At 42.4% G+C, this 21,333-nt stretch overlaps 1 protein-coding gene across 1 annotated transcript; it reads left to right on the forward strand.

The window, feature by feature from the left end:
* Positions 1-2,335: 2,335 nt before the first annotated feature.
* Positions 2,336-11,285, forward strand: LOC137866060 (WW domain-containing adapter protein with coiled-coil-like). Its single transcript, XM_068701714.1, has 13 exons — positions 2,336-2,649; positions 3,116-3,149; positions 3,428-3,617; positions 3,987-4,078; positions 6,704-6,819; positions 7,033-7,130; positions 7,258-7,536; positions 8,114-8,230; positions 8,708-8,856; positions 9,023-9,114; positions 9,441-9,624; positions 9,840-9,967; positions 10,754-11,285. Exons 1-13 carry the CDS (start codon positions 2,609-2,611, stop codon positions 10,821-10,823), a joined length of 1,590 nt encoding a protein of 529 aa, XP_068557815.1. The 5' UTR covers positions 2,336-2,608; the 3' UTR covers positions 10,824-11,285.
* Positions 11,286-21,333: the final 10,048 nt, after the last annotated feature.

Below are 21,333 nucleotides of genomic sequence, written 5' to 3' on the forward strand. Positions count from 1 at the left end.
TAAATCCGTTGAAAAGCACGAGGATTGGTTCAACAGAAATGCACTTGTTAGAACCTGTAAAGAAATATTGTCCAAAACCCTTTAATTAGCACATCTAGAGAAATACAATATTATATCAACAGATATATTTGTTTTTTTATATTCTAATGTCTAAATAGCAGATAAATGAAAATATTGTGAGAAAATAAATATTTGATCTAATACACCTAATCTGGAGTACAGATTAGGAGTGTAACACACATGTTGATGTCCATTCCAACACATTTTAAGTAGAGGAAAGCAGCTCAACGCAATCACACAAAACTAAAGTTGCACTCACCAGAGACATTGCATTCCATAAATTCATGCAGGCCATATCGCTTAGTGCCTCATGAGTATGAGCAAGGTTTGAACATCCACTTGCAGAGAGAGGTCGTATAGTGTTCGACTGGTCAGATTGTAAAAGAAACCGTCCCTCGTTCAGTGAATATGTGTTAGGTCTGACCTAAATCAAGCCGGCGGGCAATCAATACGGCAATCAAAGCGCATGGGGCGTACTGTTCACCAGTTCACTTTCCTTGTATGTCACACAGATGAATCTGTGAATCTGAGGTCAGCAGTTACATCCTTTCGGTAACCTCTTATTTGATCGTCATTTTATTTTAATTTCACACTTGGACTTCTCTGTTGTGATACATGACCAGGGTGTTCTGGTTTCATCCAAATTAAAAAAAAAATTACAAATGGAAAAAAATGACATGTGGAGGTTTTATGGGAGTTTGAGTGCTGGACTGTTCCTTGGCTGGGCACAGTGACCTCATGGAGTCTACCGACAGCTGCCTCAGACAGATTCAGGCAGTTTCCTCCTGCTCCTATAAGCTAAACTAACAAATATGAAAGCATTTAAACTATTGCACAGACTAAAATCCTGCAGTACCAATGATATACTACATAAAACAGTAATTCAATACATGTTTAATAAGATTATTTACATAATACAGTATAGTTGTACTGAGTAACATTCCCCAGTATAGTCTGGTATGATTTATCTTTCAGAATCGTTGGCCTATTGTAAATTTACATCGTGTTGTAACTTCCCTCCCCCATATCCATTAATAAAATCAGCTGAGCTGTAAGATAATATAGACAAATTCACAAAGCCTAAAATAAATGTTCTGTTTGTGATTAGTGTCGAGAAGTCTCAAATATGCACTCTAAATCCGTATCAATAGATGTATCGCAATAAATAGATGTATCACAAAAATATCCATCTTTCTTAAATATTGTTTTACTTTGTTATAATAGCTCATACTCCAAAATGGATACCTTTATTCATCACCTACACCCACAACTCTACAATCACAATTATATATGTATCTAATAATATGTATTTAATATTAATGTTTCAAATCTAACTTTTCCCCTCTAAAAATGCACCGTTTAATAAAATGGTCTTAAGAAAATTGAATTTGCATGTGATAAATCAGTTGTGCTGATAATAAAATATCTCTTTCTTTAAACGCCCTTTTTAAAGTGCATCACTCGTCGGTTCTCTCCGCTGTAACCATAGACTGCATATAAGAAGGCTGTAACTATGTGGTGCTGGCCAATCACAACGCTTGAATGCTACGCAGGGCGGGTCTTTTCGAGAAGAGCAGTGGGATCCATAATAACGCCGCTAACTTCCGGGCACAGAGGCACCACGATCCGCCATTGCTGTAAAAAAAAAGAAAAAAAAAAGGTCTAGTGAACGGAGATGACGCGACTCAGTCGGAAATGAAGTGACTTACTTCAAAATAAGAGCGTAGACTTAGAACCGCCACAGTGGGAAAACAATTTTCACATTCGTTATAAGGACGTCGTGTAGTTTTTTGTTCTGTTTTGTCATGCTAAAATGTAATCATTTTCCATGGAGCAACACAAATTTGAAAAATGTACATAAAGGCTGCCAACTTTTCATTACTTGTCAATATAAAATGTGTTTTGTTATATGAAAGATCTGCGTACAAGGACGTTTCCCGTGTTGTAATGATTATCATTTCATTATCATATTCGTATTTCTTTTCTACACGAGTGACTTACTTTATTTTCAAACAATTGCAGCAGTTTTTCAGAGCCCATCCCTTCCCATTTAGTGATACTGTAACCATTTCTCTTTTTTATTTCACAGCTATCCATTGGGTTGTCTAAAACGCAATGAAGTCTACCTAATGTAATGTTTCTTCATTGTGGTAATTTTCTTTACTCAATACGGTTGGAGCTGTAGCCGACTCCATAATCATTTTAATTTGAAAGATCCAACCGGAACTTCATTTGTCTAGCTAACCATCACCGAGGAGTTCGTCTGCGCCGTTTCCTCCTGACTCTGCTGCTTTTCGCTGAGCAACATCGGCCGAGCTAAAAGCGTATACCGTATATCTACATGTCAGGTGATGCACTGAGGGTGGTTTGCGATAAAGACCACCCGCTATGCAGTGCTGGTGCTCGATGCACGGCTTGTAGGTATCTGTTTGGTAGGATAGATTGAGCCCAGATATATCAGGAAGCTGAAGAAAAGAGAACTGAGAGAGCAGATAGACAGGAGGCCACGGTTCCCCCTCACACACACACACACATCACCACGGCCTTGATGGTGATGTATGCAAGGAAACCAACAAGAGTCAGCGATGGGTAATTCAAGCACAACCCATAACATTATCAAAGTTATTCGTGGGGTTTACCTTTTTTTCGTGTAGATTAGTGACTCATGTTTACCTGTAACGTTAACTGTTAACATTAGCTGTCAGTGCTACGAGCTAACAGCTTGTCCTGCAATTAGCTCTGGGTTCCGGATATTTAGCTGATCGACTAACTACATGTGAACGCAATGTTAGCTAACTAACGTGATAATGGTTACCGTCAGTGTATAGGCCACAGTGTGTACGATGTGATTTAAATACGATTTCTTATTTTCTACGTGTGACATAATGAGCAAACAGCTGTTGCTAAGGTGGCAAATCAAGCTAACCTAGCTAACGGCAGCTATTTGTCAGTTGCCAAAAAAAAAAAAAAAAAAAACGTTCCACAAAAGTGTGTAGCTAGGGTAACAAAATCAACCTAGCCGTTAAATTGCCGTTTGTTCTATGTGTTTTCACAGGTGCAACGACAGAAGGGATTCACAATCCTATCAGGTACGACACATGTAATTGTTAACTCACCTGTCATTATTTTCCTCTTACGTAGCCAATCAAGGTGTAGTATTTTCCATTAGAATGACACATTGAAAAATTCACGAAGTTATATTGTAGATGCAGAACCTTAGAAACTGTTGTCCTATACTCCTATTATGTTAATTACATACACAGTTCACACAAATATTCACTCAAAACAAAATAAGGAAAAGATGACAAAAACGACCCATCCCAATAAGTCCTTTTGCCATTTTTAATTTTTTTTTAATTCAATTTAGACCCATAAATCTCAGCCAAAGAGCCAGTCCAGCAGCCTCCACCGCTATGACAAGGTGCGCGATGGCTCATCAGACCCCACACCCCCTTTCAAGATGCTGCGACGCTCAGACGAAAGTCCCGTCAGCAGACATGGAGACGGCACGGGGCATGGCAAGGCCAAAACCTCTCACGCAGTCAGAGGAAAAAATGGTAAGCCCGGATCTGGTCATCTTACACATGCATGGACGTAAACATCAGATCTTTGTGGATGCAGGCAAACTATTGGTTCTCAGCCTCAGCTAACAGTTTTGTACACAAATATTTTTTTTGTTGATCTCTGACATACTGTGTGGACTTCTTTTACACTAAAACTTTGATGGAGAACAAAGTGAAGCTTTAGATTACTGTCATCTCGCTGCCATCAGATCACATCATAGCTATTACTGCTGTGTGAACGTGAACAATGCAAACCTAGAACGATCTCAGAGTGTTTATTATTTGGCGATTGCAGTTCCTGAGATTCAGTCCTCTGCTGAACATTGTGTATCTTCTGTGACCTGATAAGTGGCTTTGTTTCAGGGACCAGCGGCTCTCCTCAGGAGAACTCTCACAACAACAGCTCCCACCATGGCTCCGACTCGCATGCGACTCAGAGCAAGCCTGCAGACAGGGTAAGACGCTGTCTGGTGTCATCTGATGATATATCCTCAGCATTTCCTGTAGAAATCGCTGTCACGCTACCTTGGAACACAGCATTGGGTCATTATGTAGCGGTCTCTCTCTGTCTCTCTCTGTCTCTGTCTCTGTCTCTCTCTGTCTCTGTCTGTCTCTCTCTGTCTGTCTGTCTCTCTCTGTCTGTCTGTCTCTGTCTCTGTCTCTCTGTGTCTCTCTCTCTCTCTCGGTCTGTCTGTCTGTCTGTCTGTCTCTCTCTCCGTCTCTGTCTGTCTCTCTGTCTCTGTCTCTCTCTCTCGCTCGCTCGCTCGCTCGCTCTCTGTCTGTCTGTCTGTCTGTCTGTCTGTCTGTCTGTCTGTCTCTCTCTGTCTCTCTGTTTGTCTCTCTCTCTCTCTCTCTCTCTCTCTCTCTCTCTCTCTCTCTCTCTCTCTCTCTCTCAATGCATGATTAAAACATCATATTTATGTAACAGGCTCCCTTTTATAGAGTAAAAGGTCTTTTTTGATTTAAGACTTCCTCATTATAATATGTAATTATTCACACTCAGAATCTGGTTGAACTGAGCAATGAAGCAAGATACTCGATGTTCATCATTGTCTCGTTGGACGTTGGTTCATCAGCATAATAGATACAGGCCATCTGACTGATGGTGGTGATGTATGCTGCTATACTGTGACAAATGTGTTGCTATAAAGGCAGGTTTTCCCCTCATCTGTCCACCTTGGTGCTTCCATCATGAAATCCACACAGGGAACGACTAAAGAGACCCAGATTAAGTTATTAAACGTTATCTTGTGCTACGTAGGCCGACTGATACTTATGCCTTCTTGCTCTTCTCGGCTCTACTTTTTAAGGTTAACAGGCCCTGAGCACTTTGATTAGCCGTTAGCTGCTGCTGCAAAAATACCTTTTGTTGCAGTTTATTAACTCAAACCCCCCTCACCACCTCTCTATGCTATACTCCGGGGAGCCGATCACCCATAACATTTATGAGCTTTACCAGCAGTGAGCAGGATGTGACAGCAGTGTTTACAACACAGGATGAATAAAAAGACGATTCAAAACTATACTTTATGTTCCGTTTCTGTCGGGCGGTAATGTAAAACTGTAAACTGCAATTTTAACAACCTGTTTTTGTGGCAGTAGTTAATGTACATTAGTATCCCTTTTTGTTTGTTGTAATACCAAAACCCTACTATAATCAACAACTTCTACTAATGTCCATATTTATCTTGATTAAGGACACCTTGCTGTATTTTCGTCTTGACATAATGGTGTTGAGGCTGAAGCATCTTCTGCAAAAGTCACTTTTGAAATCGGCGCCGTCGTAAATAGGAAAAACAAGATGAGGTCAAAGCACGTCGTCTTCCTGGAATCGCTGTAATGACTAGAATTGTCGGCATATACGTCATCATAAATATTAAACATACCAGCTCCAATCCACACGGAACAGCTGTTGTCCATTACTGAGGGCGGAAAGTCAGGGATGCTGACCTGATCCAGGAGCGCCTATGCTTACTTATTAAGGGAACTTATGTGTATTAATTCATATGAAGTGATACTTTTTTGCCGTCGGCTCGGTAGTTCATTTTTGTCTTAGACTTAAACACTTTGAGAGTTGAGACCAGCTCCCGTGATCTCGACCGTTTGACATAAGGTAGTTCGAGCCGTCTTTAGTCGTCCTTTTTCTCGTCTTGAGATCAAATCGAACATATTTACCCAACGTTTTTAGTCTCGGCTCATGCAGATAGTGAATGTCAATGGCGGGAATATTGTAACATCCAATAGGAGCATATGTGTGTATTATATTATGTTCACTGCCGTTCCTGTGATGACGTGACGTGACGATGATGTGGGTGAGTGGAGAGCAGGGCCGCCTTTCAATCATAGGGTCAGCGGTTCGATCCCCGGCTCCTGCTCCACTAGTCTCATGTCAATGTGTCCTTGAGCAAGACACTTTAACCCCGTAGTTGCGTCTACGGTATATAGATAGATACTGAATTGTAAGTCGCTTTGGATAAAAGCGTCTGCGAAATGACTGTAATGTAATGTAATGATGAGTGGCATCCTCCTGCCTGCCTCACACACACACTGAAGAAGAGCGATGGAGACCCCACGCTGTCGGCTGAAGAGCCGCTCACTGCTAGTGCTTTGAGGAGCCTACATGGGAATGACTGACAATATAATATATCTGGATATGTTTATTGCTTTTTCCCCTGATGATCTGATTAAATCGCTAAATTTGCTGCTATAGAAATAAAGTCCTTAAGAGGGTCTGTGGTCATTGAACATGGAGAGGACTGTACAGGTTGGACTGTGGAAGAGGAGGAGTCACTGGTAGAGTTGTGGAGTGAAGAAGAGTGCCTCTTTGACACACAGACACAAGGTCCAAAAGCTGCTTCTGTTTCTGCTCTATTGTCCAACAGTTCTTCTACTTTTCACCAGGAGCAGGATGGGAAATAATCTTAAAAGGAATCTAGTTGTGGCTTGCAATTGGTTCCCCTGTGAGATCCCCAGTAGACTTCCCAAACCTAGTTGTCTTCAGTCTTTTTTTAAAAAAGTCTTCTAGTGTATGTAAACATTGGTCTTGATAACGTCCCATGTCTTGTCTCTCTCTCTCTCAGCACCAGGACCCAGCAGATGACTGGACAGAACACATCAGCTCCTCTGGGAAGAAGTACTACTACAACTGTAGAACTGAGGTCTCCCAGTGGGAGAAGCCCAAGGACCTGTTGGAGAGGCAAGCCCTCTTAAAGTGACACTACCACATGCGTACACTGAGAGACAATGCAACATTAACCTGAAACCGTAATTAAGATGCTCATCCTCATGCAGCGTCGTACCATTAGATCACGCAGCGCACCGGTCTGAACACAATATCGTTAGCTTAGCGTTCAGAGTCGACCAGCATCCTGCACTTTGTCACTGCTGCTTTCTGCTTAATCTGCTTCAGGGAACAACGACAGAAAGACCCAGTCAAGATGGCGGCAAATAGTTTCCCCAGGGACATGGACTACAGACAAGAGGCCTTGCAGGACAAAGCTTCAACAAGTAAGCATGGCAGAATTTCTGGAGAACTATTTAATATACAGACAGATTGTTTTTTTTTTTTACCATCATTTAGTACAAATATTGTGTCGAGTAACGCTCTGCCCTCCTGCTCCGCCCGTCTCCACAGAGACCACATCAGGGGACCAGTCCACAGCATCCAACTCCGGCCATTCCTCCTCTTCCTCTTCTTCTCAGAGCCTGAACTCTGCTCCCGGTGCTTTAGGCTCCACCCCCTCCGCCATGTCCTCCTCCTCTTCCTCCTCTTCGGGGCAGGTGCCTCAGTCTGTCCAGTCGCCGTCGCCAGCGCTGCTGCAGGACCCGGCCCTCCTGCATCAGCTCCTCCCGGCGCTGCAGGCCGCTCTGCAGATGAACAACGGCAGCATGGACATGGCCAAGCTCAACGAGGGTGAGCGAGAAACGCCAGCTGTCACTTTTTAACCCAGCTGTCTTCTGTGGCGAAACAAAAAAAACCAAAAAACAAACAACCTATGATTGTTTTGATGCTTCGCCGCGTCGATTGGAGATCAGATCAGCTCAGCTTTGATTTGTAGTGCGTCACGCAGCAAACAAGCGTCGGGCTCAAGTCTGTAGCTTCATGGCTTATTTTATTCAGGCCGACGCGGTAATATGTGTGCACACAGCTGTGTTTACAGGGGGGGGAAGAGTCAATATCTTTCCATCCCTTATCTGTGTGTGTTTTGATCCTGTTATTAATGCGTGACTGTGTTCTGCTGTTACTAACCAGGGCGTGCTCTTATCATTTATGGTGAAGTTCTTGCTATTCTGCGGGAGGCTGAACATACATGTGTGCTCATTGTTTGATAGCTCTCTGATGGTTAAAGTTACACAAACATGAACCGACTCCTGTGCCGGTGATAAGATGAATCTTTTCATTGATTTTTTTTTTTATTTTTTATGAATTAACTGTGCGTGTTTGTGCACTCACCTGTTGTGTGTGTGTGTTTCCTCTTTCCTCCCTCCAGTCTTGGCAGCTGCTGTCACCCAAGCTTCCTTGCGGTCTGTGCTTCATAAGCTCCTCACTGCTGGACCTGCTTTCAACATCACTGCTCTGCTCTCAGCCGCTCAGCACTCCAATCAAGGTACGGCCGCCTCGCTGTTTCTCACCATCTGCTACACAAACACATTATTATTTTAATTTTTGTTTGTCTCCCTGTTCCGGCAAAAAATCAAATCAGATCTGAGTGTTATGCCTTTAAGTGGCTATGGCAAAACAAAAGATGTCCTCCCATGTATTCCCAATGAGCCCCCTCTGTTGGAACAGATTGCATAGCGATCACAACCAGTGTGCCAGAAAAAAAGTTGACACAAAGTCTGAGCTGGAAACCATATTCCACGAGAAGCCTTCTAAATTGCTCTTGTTGTCCTCAGATTTGTGGCTGCCTTGTTGCTAAACTGATTATTCCTATGTGTGCCATTCTTCACCCCGAGCAAGGAAAATTACTGCAGGCTTAGTTTTTTTTTAATTTCTTGTATTCGTCACGTGTAAGATGATCGAAACAAAAGGAAAGCGTAGAAATGAACCTCTTCTCCCCCCCCCCCCCCCCCCCCCCTTTCAGCCCAGCACTCCAGTCAGTCCCCCGTCTCCCTGACGTCTGATGCATCATCACCGCGGCCGTACGTCTCACCGCGGAACGGCACGCCACAGAGCAACCAGAAGTCTCTTCTGGGCGTTCACCCTGGCAGCGTCACGTCTTCACAAACGAGGGTGAGTCGCGGAACCAAAAGTAGCCGAAAAGTCCCAATAACCCACCCTCACTTTATCGTTCTTCTCCACTTTGTTATGACTGGAGCATCTTTTCGTCCCCGGTTCCCCTCCTTTTTGTCTTCATCCCTGTTTATTTGTCTCTTGCCGTCTGCTCTTCCGTCTTCAGGGCAGCATGTCTTCAGGTAAACAAGGATCAGCGCCCCTCTCTCAGACCGCAGAGAAGCGCCCAGAGGACCCCAGAACTCTCCAGCAGAGAAGGTAGAAGACATCATTTTGTTTGTGATGATAAATTGCTTAGAGGTAAAGCGAACGAATAAAAAAAAAAAAAAAAAAACGAGAAGGCTTTTCACATCTGAATTACAAAAAACACGTTAGAAACTTCAACAGCAGCAAGCGTCAGGTTTCAAATGGAACATTTGTTTGATAAAAGTTGTGAAAACATTGTTAAATACTTTGGTGAGGTTTGTTATTCACCCAAATTGAATCAAACTATGATGAGCTGTGTTTGAAATATTCTATGATAACAAAAAGGGATTTTATTTACGCCGTCTACACCTCTGTAATCTGTTGTCTCGCTCCATCAGCCAGGAGATTCTGTGCACGGGATCAAACGTATCTGGTGCCGCGCTGACCCACGTCCCCTCCGGCAGCACCAGCCAAAACCAGGCCGACAACCCCGGCACCTTCACCCCCTCCCTGGCGACTCACTTTGATGAGAGCCTCATCAAACATATCCAAGGATGGCCTTCAGAGAACACTGAGAAACAGGTATTGTCCCCCACAGAGATGTAAAAATGTTAAAGTTAGTTACTACGGTGTTTTCTAGCAGTAGCATCATTATGGAGCTACTGAAGCACGACCGCCAATCCTGATCTTTCTTTTCAAAGTATTGATGAAATTTCAGTGTTTGTGTGATTTAAAAAAATAAATAAAATAAAATCTATAATCCTGACTTGACAATAATTCTCCTCCCTCTCCGTCAGGCGGCTCGGTTGCGGGAGGACATCCACAACATGGGCAGCTTGTACATGTCTGAGATCTGCACAGAGATGAAAAACCTCCGCTCCCTGGTCAGAGTGTGTGAAATTCAAGCCACACTGAGGGAACAGAGGTGAGGCGACCGTTGCGTTTTCTTCCACGCTCGCATCACACGTTCATAATCTTTCAATTTATGCATCGCCAGTTATGAATTTTGCCCTCTAGCTCTCTTTTTCTCTTGCTTTCTCGATGCTTCGCCACGTTGTTGTAACGAGTCAAAGTTTTGTGTTGTTGTGGTTTTTAGAAATGTAGTTCATGGTGCTGTTAGATTGCTGCTGGACCACCCTGTTAATACACGTGCATGCAGGAGATTAAACAGTTTTTGACTGCTGTAAAAATGTAGTTTTTGAATTCAAAACAACAGAAAATATGGATTGAAGCAGAATAGATTTCATCTATCTTGTTTCAATTAATCTTGACCGAGACATTTACAGAGACGCGTGTGTTTGAGAGAGAAGAGAAGGTAAAGGCTTTCAGTTAGAAATAATAATAATTTGAATGCCAACATTATGAATGAAGCGTCAAACTATTGGTAGAGTAATTACCCGTGGAGCCCGAAACTCCAGCTGGAAAGATGTCCTCTGAATGCAATTGCACCTATTTGGCGATTCTTTTGCTTTTTTGACAAAATGAGAAATGAGAGCCGTTCAACAGACAAAGTCTGGATTGAGGATAGAAACATCACAAATCTCCGCTCCCATCTTAAAAAAACTCTCCCCATCCAACAGAATACGTAAGTCTGCCGCCGACTCTTATCCGCAAAGAGCAGCGGGACAAAAACTCCTGCCGCTGTGAGAAATCAACCCGCAGTTTTACCGCCCAACCGTTACTCACGTTCTCGTTCTCTCCTCAACCACAGAATCCTGTTTCTGAGGCAGCAGAGCAAAGAGCTGGACAAGCTGAAGAACCAGAACTCCTACATGGTGTGAGGACCTGATGGACGGACGGATTGAAATGCAGATCGAAGCAGAGGAGTAGACACGGACGGCAAGCTGCTACAGCCTGTTTATTCTCCCGACCAGAGCAACTGAGAAAGAGCTGTTAGAAGACAAATAAAGACGTGGCTGACAAGGTGAAGCTCCATTACCCTGAACATGTCTTTTTCTTCTTCTTTTTTTTTTTTTTTTTTTTTTTCTTCTTTTTTTTTTTTTTTTTTTTTTAAATGTCTTTTTTCAGTGTCCACCACATGAATTGCTCTTGCTGAAAGGTGAAACTGCCAGTTCACCGCTTCAGACACTTTAACACGTGGACATAGAGGACCTGAGGCTCTTTTCAAACAGCACCTTCTCGGACTGTGAACCTTGGATTGTGTGTATTGTATTGGGTTAACTTGTTTTCTGGTGTGTTTTTGATGTGTAGTGGTCAGGAAAAGATTACAATTCATTCTTGGGGGGTGGGGTGGGGTGGGGTGGGGGGGGGGGTGGGGGGGGTGAACTAAAACAAACCGTGTCATGATAATTGGTGTGACAGTTCTAGGGTTCCCCCGATCTTCTGAAATGGACTTAGTCATTCATTGAAATGTATGGATTCAATGGCAGTGATGTTACTAATGTTATTTTTAATTCACTATACTTGTCCGTGGTTTTTGCCATCCCAGCGTGTCTTCGAGCTGGTTGGTTTTTACATGTCATGAGATTAGCAAAGACCTTTTGGCCAGACCTTTTCTGAAAATACTTCAATGTGCTTCAGTCAGTTTTTTTTTTCTCCCAGTTGATGGGAGTCTGCGTTATGGTTCCAGTGGTACAGATGCACTGGGGCGTTTTTGGCTAGCTGTCAAAACACACTCCTGGATTTCTCAGAGCCATTTTTGAAGAAGCCTACATTATTGGACCTAGGTTGGCTGCTAGTACATATGAGGGTTGCATTCATCTGCAGCCCTGCTGGCTGTTTTCTTATCCCTTCCGCTATTTGTCCCTTTTTTTTTTTTTTTTTTTTTTTTTTGTAATTATAATTTTGTTTCTCTCCCAAGTCAGATTGGGGGAAATATTTCATTCCTGTTGTGCAGCTTAGCGAGAGTTTTTTTTTGTAAAAGAATGGAAAGTCGACTGAATCTGCAGTCATGTAAAGCTAAATTATTGTCGCACATGATTGAACACTTAACTTTGTAGTCATAATGGAACAGATCGATGGAAAGAAGTTTTATTTTTACAAAAAGGACACTCATGTTTTGTTAAATCATATTTTTTTTTTTTTTTTTTTTTGTTCAGCTGTCATGGCTGCAGCCCTTTTATCAACTGACTCGAGCCAGATATGGCTGCTTTTTTTAAAAGGGTTCATTCATGATGAGAGTTATACTTTTTATATGAACAACACATTAAATTGCAGTCATACACTTCCACGCCCATGAAACGACTTCCTTTTGTCTCTCGCCTGTTCTTTTCCTTGTCCCGATAGTTTCCACCAGATCTGATGTGCACACTCTTTGGGGAAGGGGGGGGCGGGCCGGGGGGGGGTTGGGGGCTTTGTATTCCATAAAATATGAGAATAAAATATTATACCACACCTCTTGACTCACTGTTCAGCTGTTCTAGAAACCGTTTAAAGTGTCCGCTGAATGCCTTCAGTACATTTCTGGATGAATAATGCATTTTTTGTAATTTTTGCTAAATGAAAGTTTGTATGCAGCTCGCGGAGGGTTTGGCTGACGTGTGTGTGTGTGTGTGTGTGTGTGTGTGTGTGTGTGTGTGTGTGTGTGTGTGTGTGTGTGTGTGTGTGTGTGTGTGTGCGCGCGTGCGCGCGCGCTGGGATCAGACCATTTGCTTTGTCGACGACTTGACAGATGTCGCGTCTCCCAGGTCGCACAGAGACGCTGCTTGGCACTTTAATGTTGAGTATTCGTAATGTCTGAAGGAGTGCAGCTCCATCTACGGCCACAAGGAGGCGACGTCGAGCAATCTTACCGTGAGTCTGGTTCTACTGAGTGCTTTTTTTTTTGTTCTCGCAGCTCTTTCAGATTAAAAGCCTATTACTGAACACGTCGTCATGTAAAATGTAGCCTGAACTAAAGCAGAAGGCTGGATAGAATCAGAACGGAGCTGAGCCGTGTTATGATTCTTGGCCAATAGGTACAAAGATGATGGAGGATAATAAAACAGAGCTGCTGATGGACAAGATTAAAGAAAACTGTTGAAAATGGGAAGGTAAAAACGTCAAAGTGTTCCACCCACAGTGGTGACATTAAACTGAACACCTCAGCAGCTTTTTCTGCACACACAGATCGTCTTTCAGAGTCATACTTATACAGCTGTGCTTAATATTGTAAGAACATCTACTAAGTGATGATTATGATTATAGCCTGACAGATACTGGATTTTGGAGGCCAATACCTACATAGATGTTTATTTAGGTATAAACAGTATTTGTACTGAGCAGGACATTTGGAGTTTGAGCTTGTGAGTGTCCTCTAGTAGACGAACTATAGCGCCTGGTCACACCAGCATTTAAAATGGCAAAATAGAAAAATCATTGAATTGTAATAGGAATCAATGATTTAGTTGGTAAAACCCATTTGCTTTGATCATATTAGAGTGTTGGATGTGATCTAAGAGATGGATATCTCAAAACCACTGAGGTACCTGAGAAAAAAATATATATATTTATTAGTCATTTCAATGAACCGACCCTTTGAAGAGAACATCCAGAGACACCCCACAGACGGCAGATATATACGCTTCGGTGTCGATGTTCCTCTAATTATGTTTTGCATACAAACTCAATCATGCCGTTCAACTTAAAAAGTCTGCGTGCCGATGAACTTCAGAAGTGTTTGTTTTCTTCTTTTAACATACCAAGCAAACTAAATGCTGCACTGGAGAATTCTTGTTCTGAGCTTGGTCGGCTTTGAGGATTAGATGCGTTTGAAATGTTTAATTTGCGTCTCATGCGTCCGATACCTTCCATTTCAATTAATTTGCAAGAATGAGCAAAGTGTCAACGCACCGAGCAGAAGGACTCCAGCAATGCTGTGGGGAAAGTTTAGGGCTCCACATCCGACAAAGGAACACCTCTATATGCACCGGTCGGCATCGGCCCCTTTCACATTTGGAGTAAATGCTCCTTTTAATACTATCCTAAACTGCTTATTGTGTATTCAAAACTCAGCCTCGATTTCATTACAACCATTTAATTAAAGCACAAGAGAGTCTGCGGCGCCTGAGACTTTTAAGTTGATGCCTCAGCAGCTATATGTGCAGAGATCATCGTCCGCTGGAGCTGCTTTCATTTTTCGTCAGTATTATCAGAGGGCAGATATTTTGCAGCGTGCCGCTCTCATTACAAACCAATCTGCAACCGTCTCTGTAGTGTCAGCTTCACCACCAGCACAGCAGTAGACGCAATTCAAAACCCCCTCTGTGTCATTATGTGATATACGACTCTTGGGTGGAACCATTAGTTTTAGGATTAGTCTGACCTGAGATAATAAAGACTTTATTTATCTTGTTTATTCATCTTATTCTGACTGCTGTACACAAGTATTATGAGCTGAAATACTACGTCAGTTTGACAAACCGCCCCAAACTATCGCTGAGACAATCGGTTGTTCTAAATAGTTTTCCCTGTGTGTGTTTGCAGACATCTTTTGGAACATTTACAACAGTGACAGATTGTATTCATACAATCCCATTGGTTTGAAATATGTCAAGTATATTTATACTTAAATCAAAACTGATTATGAATCTCAAGTTGTGCGAATGCACTTTTGCCATGTTAATGAGGAAGTAAAGTTTACCCAGAGTCTTTTAAAAGCTCTACATCACTTATATTGATCCTTGGTCCAAGGTAACGTCGTGGTGCTGGTCTAATTTTGAGAAATTACTGCAGCAAGATTTGCTGGTACTGAGCTGGACTGTAAATTCAGATTGTATAGTATTCATTAACTGGCACATAGGCATTGTTCATTTCAAACCAGGGTTTTCCCTGAAAGCCAGGAGGGCATGCTGGGTAATTGTTCCCCTCTCTCTTTTTCCCCCTTGAAAATCACCATTTCTCCTGCAGCATTAACACATCTGCATTGTGTTAATGTCTGCATTGTTTGTATTACAAATTGTACCTAAATGCATCTTCCCCATGCATTGGTTGTTGCAACCCTGTTGCTCTTTTCTCATGTTGTCCTCAGGGCCATCATGCTCTACTTGGGATGCCTCTCTAAGCTATGTGGGCCTCTGGACAATGTCTCCTATAATGACATGTGAAATAGAAGTTATTATTTTTGCTCTAAGTCGAAGCAAATGCCTCCTAATGCATGGTTTTTAACTTCCACATTGTCAAGGGAAGCAGCCTCTAGGATGTGCTCACAGACGGATGTGGATCTACATGGCTGGCCTTCTTGAGCCACAACGTACCTTCTACTGCAGCATTCTTCTTTTCTTTTCTTTTTTGTATATGCGAAATTCCACTTATTCATAGTAGTATATTATAAAAAGGTCAAATGTTACCAGTGCCAAAGTATAGCAAAGTGCTATGTCATTTCATTCATTATTTTCACTTTTGGTAAACTGAACTTTTCCCGACCTGATTCATCATCCTGTATTACAAGTTTGAACTATTTTTCTAATGTCAGCAGGAATTAAAAATTCTGTCAAAGGCACTCTGGACACGATATTGCCCTTTAGGCCCATGAGGCAGCTCAGAAACATTGCACTGTGTTCCTTAAAGCCTGATAGGCTTGATCACTGACAACCTCATATAAGAACCACTATATCTCCACAGCGGCTGAGTGATAGATTCCATCGCTTCTGTCTTCGATCCCTCACTGTTCATGTCATCCAGCGCAGGTTAAAGGTCATCTTCATCTACTCTTACCTTTTGTGTGCAGTTTTTTTTCTCCTCTGGGGATTTTTGTAGTGTTGATCCTCAATCAGCCGCTCATCAGTCACAGTGTGTGTGTGTGTGTGTGTGTGTGTGTGTGTGTGTGTGTGAGACGCTGGGCAGTCCCCATGTCCTTGGGGGACGTGGGTAATGTGCTGATGACCAGCCATACTATATTTATCGCTGTCACAGGTTTATTTATGAGTCCCTCACTAATCCGAGTGATCCAGCTGTGGGCTTGGCCATTAGTTCCTCTCCTCACCTCCCCTCCTCTCTTCAATTAGGCCCTTTCCCTCTGTCCGCCTCTCTCCTTATCTCACCCTCTTGGCTTTTCCTCCTCTTCTCACCCTTTTCTCCTTGTTTTTCTATCGCCCACTCTTTCCATCCGTCCTTGTCGTCTTCCTCCACCCCCTCTCCCCCATCGACACTGCCAGGGGGGGGGGTTAAGGTGACCGATCCCCCTCTCAACCTGAACTTAACATCGAAGGGGGGGGGGGGGGGGGGGGGGGGTGCTTTGGTTGACTTTGTAAAACTTTTTGATAAATGACAGAGCTGGTGGTCCGTGGATTGTACGTCATGTATGTCATTGAGACTGGGACGCGTGTCGTAACTGTACGCCAGCTCTCTAAATGAAGCACATGTGTCGTAAAGACTTTAGCACATACTATACCTTCGATTGTCATTTCTTCGCTAGAACGGTAACACTTGTGGATTGATGGTCGCGGGTGTTGGTTGGCAGTTATTGCAAAATACGTTGGTGTGCTATAACTCATATTTTGTGACTTGATAGCTCAACCTAGGGGCCGCCTAAACTGTGATATACATAATGGAGGCATGGGCATTTAAGAATACTGCCATTATTAAAAGGCCCTGAAAAAGATATTTTCTCTAAGAGCCATGGGTTTCCTTCATGAGCCCAACATTTCTGTTATTTTACCTGGGAGAAGTGGTTGGGGCTCTGTTGGAAACTGTGTGACATCACAGTCACTTATTTCTGTGCACCAATGGGGATTCAGCAGACTCATCATCTGACTCTGGTTCCCCTCAGCTCCACAGGGCTTTTGTAGCATCTTTCAGCTCATTGTTTTGATTTTACGGTCAACAATTTTGATGTCTCTCATCAGCGTATTCGACAGGCAGCTGTTTTTTAGAGAAGAAGTGAACGTAGAGGAGCGTTTATCAGCTAAAGAGCCGGATATTTATTATACCATATGGAGAACATTCAGTTCTTTATTCAGACTTACAGAGCCAGAGACAAAACTCCAAAAGAACGTTGCTCTGTGTCTGCTTGGATGTGCAAATAAGCAACTGTTTGCGGGCAGGTTTGCAATATCAACTTAAAAGGTGACGATGTGTCAGTGTTGTGTTTACAGCTACAGTTATTGCAGGTTCAACTAAAGCAACAACCTAACTACTTTTGCTTTTTAGTCAGGGACATTTACTGTTGAAGAGAAAAATACGGAAGATACCAACCCAGCTTTCAGGGGGTTTAAGATCACAACGATTCACAAGTTGCATTGACACAAGAAAGTAGCAAGGAAGTAGTTTTGCAATAGGCCATACAATGTCCCGTTTCAAAACAATGCCTTAATTAAGTGTAACCCAACTCAAACTTGGGAAAGTCAGTTTTCAAGCACTGAGTGGTCTCTGCAGCACCGTGGGGGATTTGTCATTTACCAGAGGAAACATTGTCTCATAAACTATTCAAATCACAACTCATCGCCTCTGCCACAGTGAACCTCAAAATTATAACGAACGCACTCACAGTTGGAATTGCCTTTCCACAAGTGCCTGTATGCATCTTTTGTTATTATACTAATCTACATTTTCCAGCCCGGGGACGTCTGAAACCGGTCCATCTACGCAGTGATTGCTCATCTCTTAAATGACTTGCCCACAGAATGCATAAACACACAATTATTTCTGAGAGCTGATGATTGCACACAATGATTATGTTGCGTAACCAGGCGGTCATCCTAGTAAAAAAATAGCTTGTGTAGAAATCACAGAGGCAAGATGTATTTGCAAAGACGTCTCGGGATAATAAGTTCGATCTCAAAAGGTCTACGAAGCAGAGGTAGTGAGCAATTTAGAGTGGCAATGGATTGCTTTACCTGTCAGTCAGATGAATATGACCACCTGACACAAACCTGCTTATTCATACTTAGTCCTGGCTGCGTGCAAGATAGATGATACACATAATGCATATATGAATACAAATCCACATAGGCCCATATATAAATGTAGGAAGGCAACAGCTGTGTAAGATGTTGGTCTTGGCAGTCTCATTAGGACAGCGAGGAACTGTAACAATACAGACTTACCACAGGGGAGTGCTGTTAGTCAGGGTCAGGCCTAATGAAGTCTCAGAAAAGGAGCTCCTTCTGGGCTGCTTTGATCCAAGTGTGAGTCCAATGAAGCAAACGAGTGCTTTAACCACATCGTGTAAAAGCAACACAAATTTAAATATTTAGCCATTTATCAGATGCCTTCTTAATATTTGGCCTGAGGGTAGCGTAAGAATGATGAATATTTCTATATAGGAGCTAAAAGGTCAAAGTTTCTTGAATTGGAATATCGTTTTTTTTTTTTGTTCTTTGGCCTTTGGTATGAACCTACAAAAAGATAACGGTGGATGGAAAGAGGTTGAATTTTTATGAAACCAGACAGTAATCTGAACAGTGAAGCTGGGAAGTCGGCCGGCTGTCTTCTGGAGCTGCTGTAGGTTGCTGTTGATCTGAAATACTGTTATTAGCACCTCGCTCTCATCGGAGGATTCTTGGTTGGGGCTTATGGCAGGCAGCCCAGCGAGACTTACAAATTAAGACCATTATAGAAGTTATGCACGATTGGGTCCTATAGGGCCTCCATTATCTTAACTGCCTCTAGAGTTTAAGACTGTTTGCTTATACTGCACAGTTTTGTAACTATTGTGTTGGTTGTTGCAAGCCGCTGGTCTTATGAATGAAACAGGTGCATTAATAGGGGGTAAGTCATATTTGTGCGGTATGTACTGTACTGTAGGTGAACAGGCTTCAACTGTTGGAAGTGTGTGGGTTTGAGCATTGCAATTAACTATGTAATGATTTGACCCAACTTGTGTTGACTGGACAGGCCTGCTTAACAAACCTGATGATATTCCTCTATATTGCTTAGTTATTCAAAGGATTTCAATAAATGATCAGAAACGAACGATTATCCTGTTGTTTTACATATTGTGCTAGATATCTTTCACTTGTCTGAGCAAGCTATTTCTCTTTGACATTGACTATTTGTCAAGGTAATGCATGACTCTAAGCTAGGAAGGATGGAGTTGGGTACTCATAGATTTGCATGGTTTCCTGCAGCCAACATGAGCCAGCCACCAATACTCTAACATTAAAGAGGAAGAAGATGTTCAGTGCAGCACAGTGTGGATCATTGTAGGTGAGATGTGTGGCATTTTCCTAACCTTTCAAAAGGGGTTTTATAAGAAAGGTCATTTGTGTTTTCTTTTTAATAATTGTTCAACAACTCCCCTTTTTGCCCCTTGTGAACTTTGTGTGGCTTTTGCTCAGGCTGACTGGCCTGTATTCCTATGAGAACTCTGTCCACTTCCTTTTTGTGCAATTTCACTGTAAAGCTAGAACCTCGTCAACTAAGAATTTGGATTAAAGCAACAGATGTACTGTAAAAATCGTATTGTCATTAACAATTCAAAAGCCCTTTCAAAACCCACTGAGTACCAACAACCTCATTCCACCCCAGGCCAAGAGAGCGTGTCATTTTAAAAAGCCCTGCGCTGACAATATCCACCAGAGGTGCATAAATGAAACTGAAAATGCCATGACAATGTACCCTGCAGCTGGATTTTAAATGTTAATGCTTAATAACAATAAATAACTAGGAAATCCTCCGACAGCTTGGAGCACCATTAGACCAGACCAGTTAGCCTTCTGAGAACAATGGCCACTCCGCTGGGGGATAATTGCATGGCAAAACTCTTATTACAGCACTTTTGTACAGCTGTAAGTTGCTTATTGTTGTTAAGAGAGGTTTTATTTTGGGAGTAGCGTAGATGTGTACGCTGCCTCATCAGTGGGCCTCTAAAGTTTGAACAGGGCAGTAACAGGATAATGAAATGTAGCACAAAAAGGCTAAAGAGGAGCCAGAAAGTCAGAACTCTAACTCAGTAATGTCAGTTACAACAACATCAAGCTTAAGTTGCTTAACATATGAGAGAATAGCCATCTTAAGATCCCAGTCTAACCCCTGGATTTATCTAAAGAACTGAAGGCTGAACTCTAAGAAGGTTCTCAGTTACTTGAATGAATTACACTAAATTCAAACATTGTATGATTCCACATCACAAGAGCATTGCTGGCGGAGCACATGAACCAAACATTTGTTTTCTAGCTTCAGGGTTTTCTTCCTTGTTGTGCGGCGCGCTGCAGTTGCGCAGGAGTGTTTTTCCACGCTTTTTCTCTCGGCCGATACACTTTTTGACAAATATAAAAACCTTCATGGATTAAATAATCATAATAGAAAGAGTAATAATTGACCCAGTTTGCAGTTTGAGGCGCCTGTCAACCGCTTACAGTCATCTCTTTTATAATACTGGTCTATGGGGTAAATGCTTTTTGAGCCGTAGGGGATTTCTTTTTTTCAATGCAGTACCGTGAGGGCCACCGGGACAAATTGGCAGCAAGTTTGAGTGGCAGCGCTTTATCTAGTTTAATACATCCATGGTCCTACCATACCAACCAAAGCTGTAGGAGCAAAAGACCAAAGAGTGCGTTGAATAGATGAACCCCTCTCCTGAAAAGTGTTACAAAGAGTGTGTTTAATTGCTTCAACATTTGAGAGGAAGATTGTGTTATTTTTCTTTCTTTTTTTCTTGTGTTTCATGTGATGACGTTTCCAAGTCTTTACATCATCCCATGAATAAATATCAATGATCCGTGCAATGTGCAGTCCAATCAGCAGATTCCCTCCCACTTTATAAAGTGTGATTTCTACTCTTAACTCGAGGATGATTGAAGTCCTACGGACAGCCCTGAATGTTCCATGCATTTTGGCCTCAGCTTTCATTGCAGTTCAACATGATTTAAGAGGTGTCAGAAATGAGAGATTGTTAAACATTAAAGATTTGATTTAAGGCCCAATCAACAGCTGGCTTGTTTTAAGGATCCATCAAAAGTTGTGCTGGTTCCATCGTGCTTCATGGCTCTTGAGCAGCAGTGCCCGGTCTTTCTAATTCTTCATCCAAGTCCTTTCGTCCTCCATCTTTAATCTGATCAAATGTAGGATGACTTAGCTTTGTAACGTCTACCTCTACCTATTCATATCCCTTTACCTCCTCCTTACCTCGTCCTGCCCTCCTTCTTTGTAATAAACACAACCAAATACTGTTAATGGAGAATGTATCTCTAAAAAGACTTGGCAACTACCAAGGTTAGTGAGCCAAGAGAGTGTGTAGCCTGTCCTGATGATACACTGCCCTCCACGTTGGCCCTGCTGGCAAACATTTCCCTTTGTGATTTGTTCTCTGGCAACACTGAACCAGCTCCAAGGTGGAAAAAGAAAGAAAAAATGGATGCATCATTTTGTTCGCTTCTTTGGTGCCTGTGCGCTTTCTGATTATTTGGCAAA

The sequence above is a fragment of the Cebidichthys violaceus genome, unplaced genomic scaffold (genome assembly GCF_023349555.1).
Source record: "Cebidichthys violaceus isolate CVI_PGR_0920_01 unplaced genomic scaffold, fCebVio1.0.p SCAF_8, whole genome shotgun sequence".
Lineage (NCBI taxonomy): Eukaryota > Metazoa > Chordata > Actinopteri > Perciformes > Stichaeidae > Cebidichthys > Cebidichthys violaceus.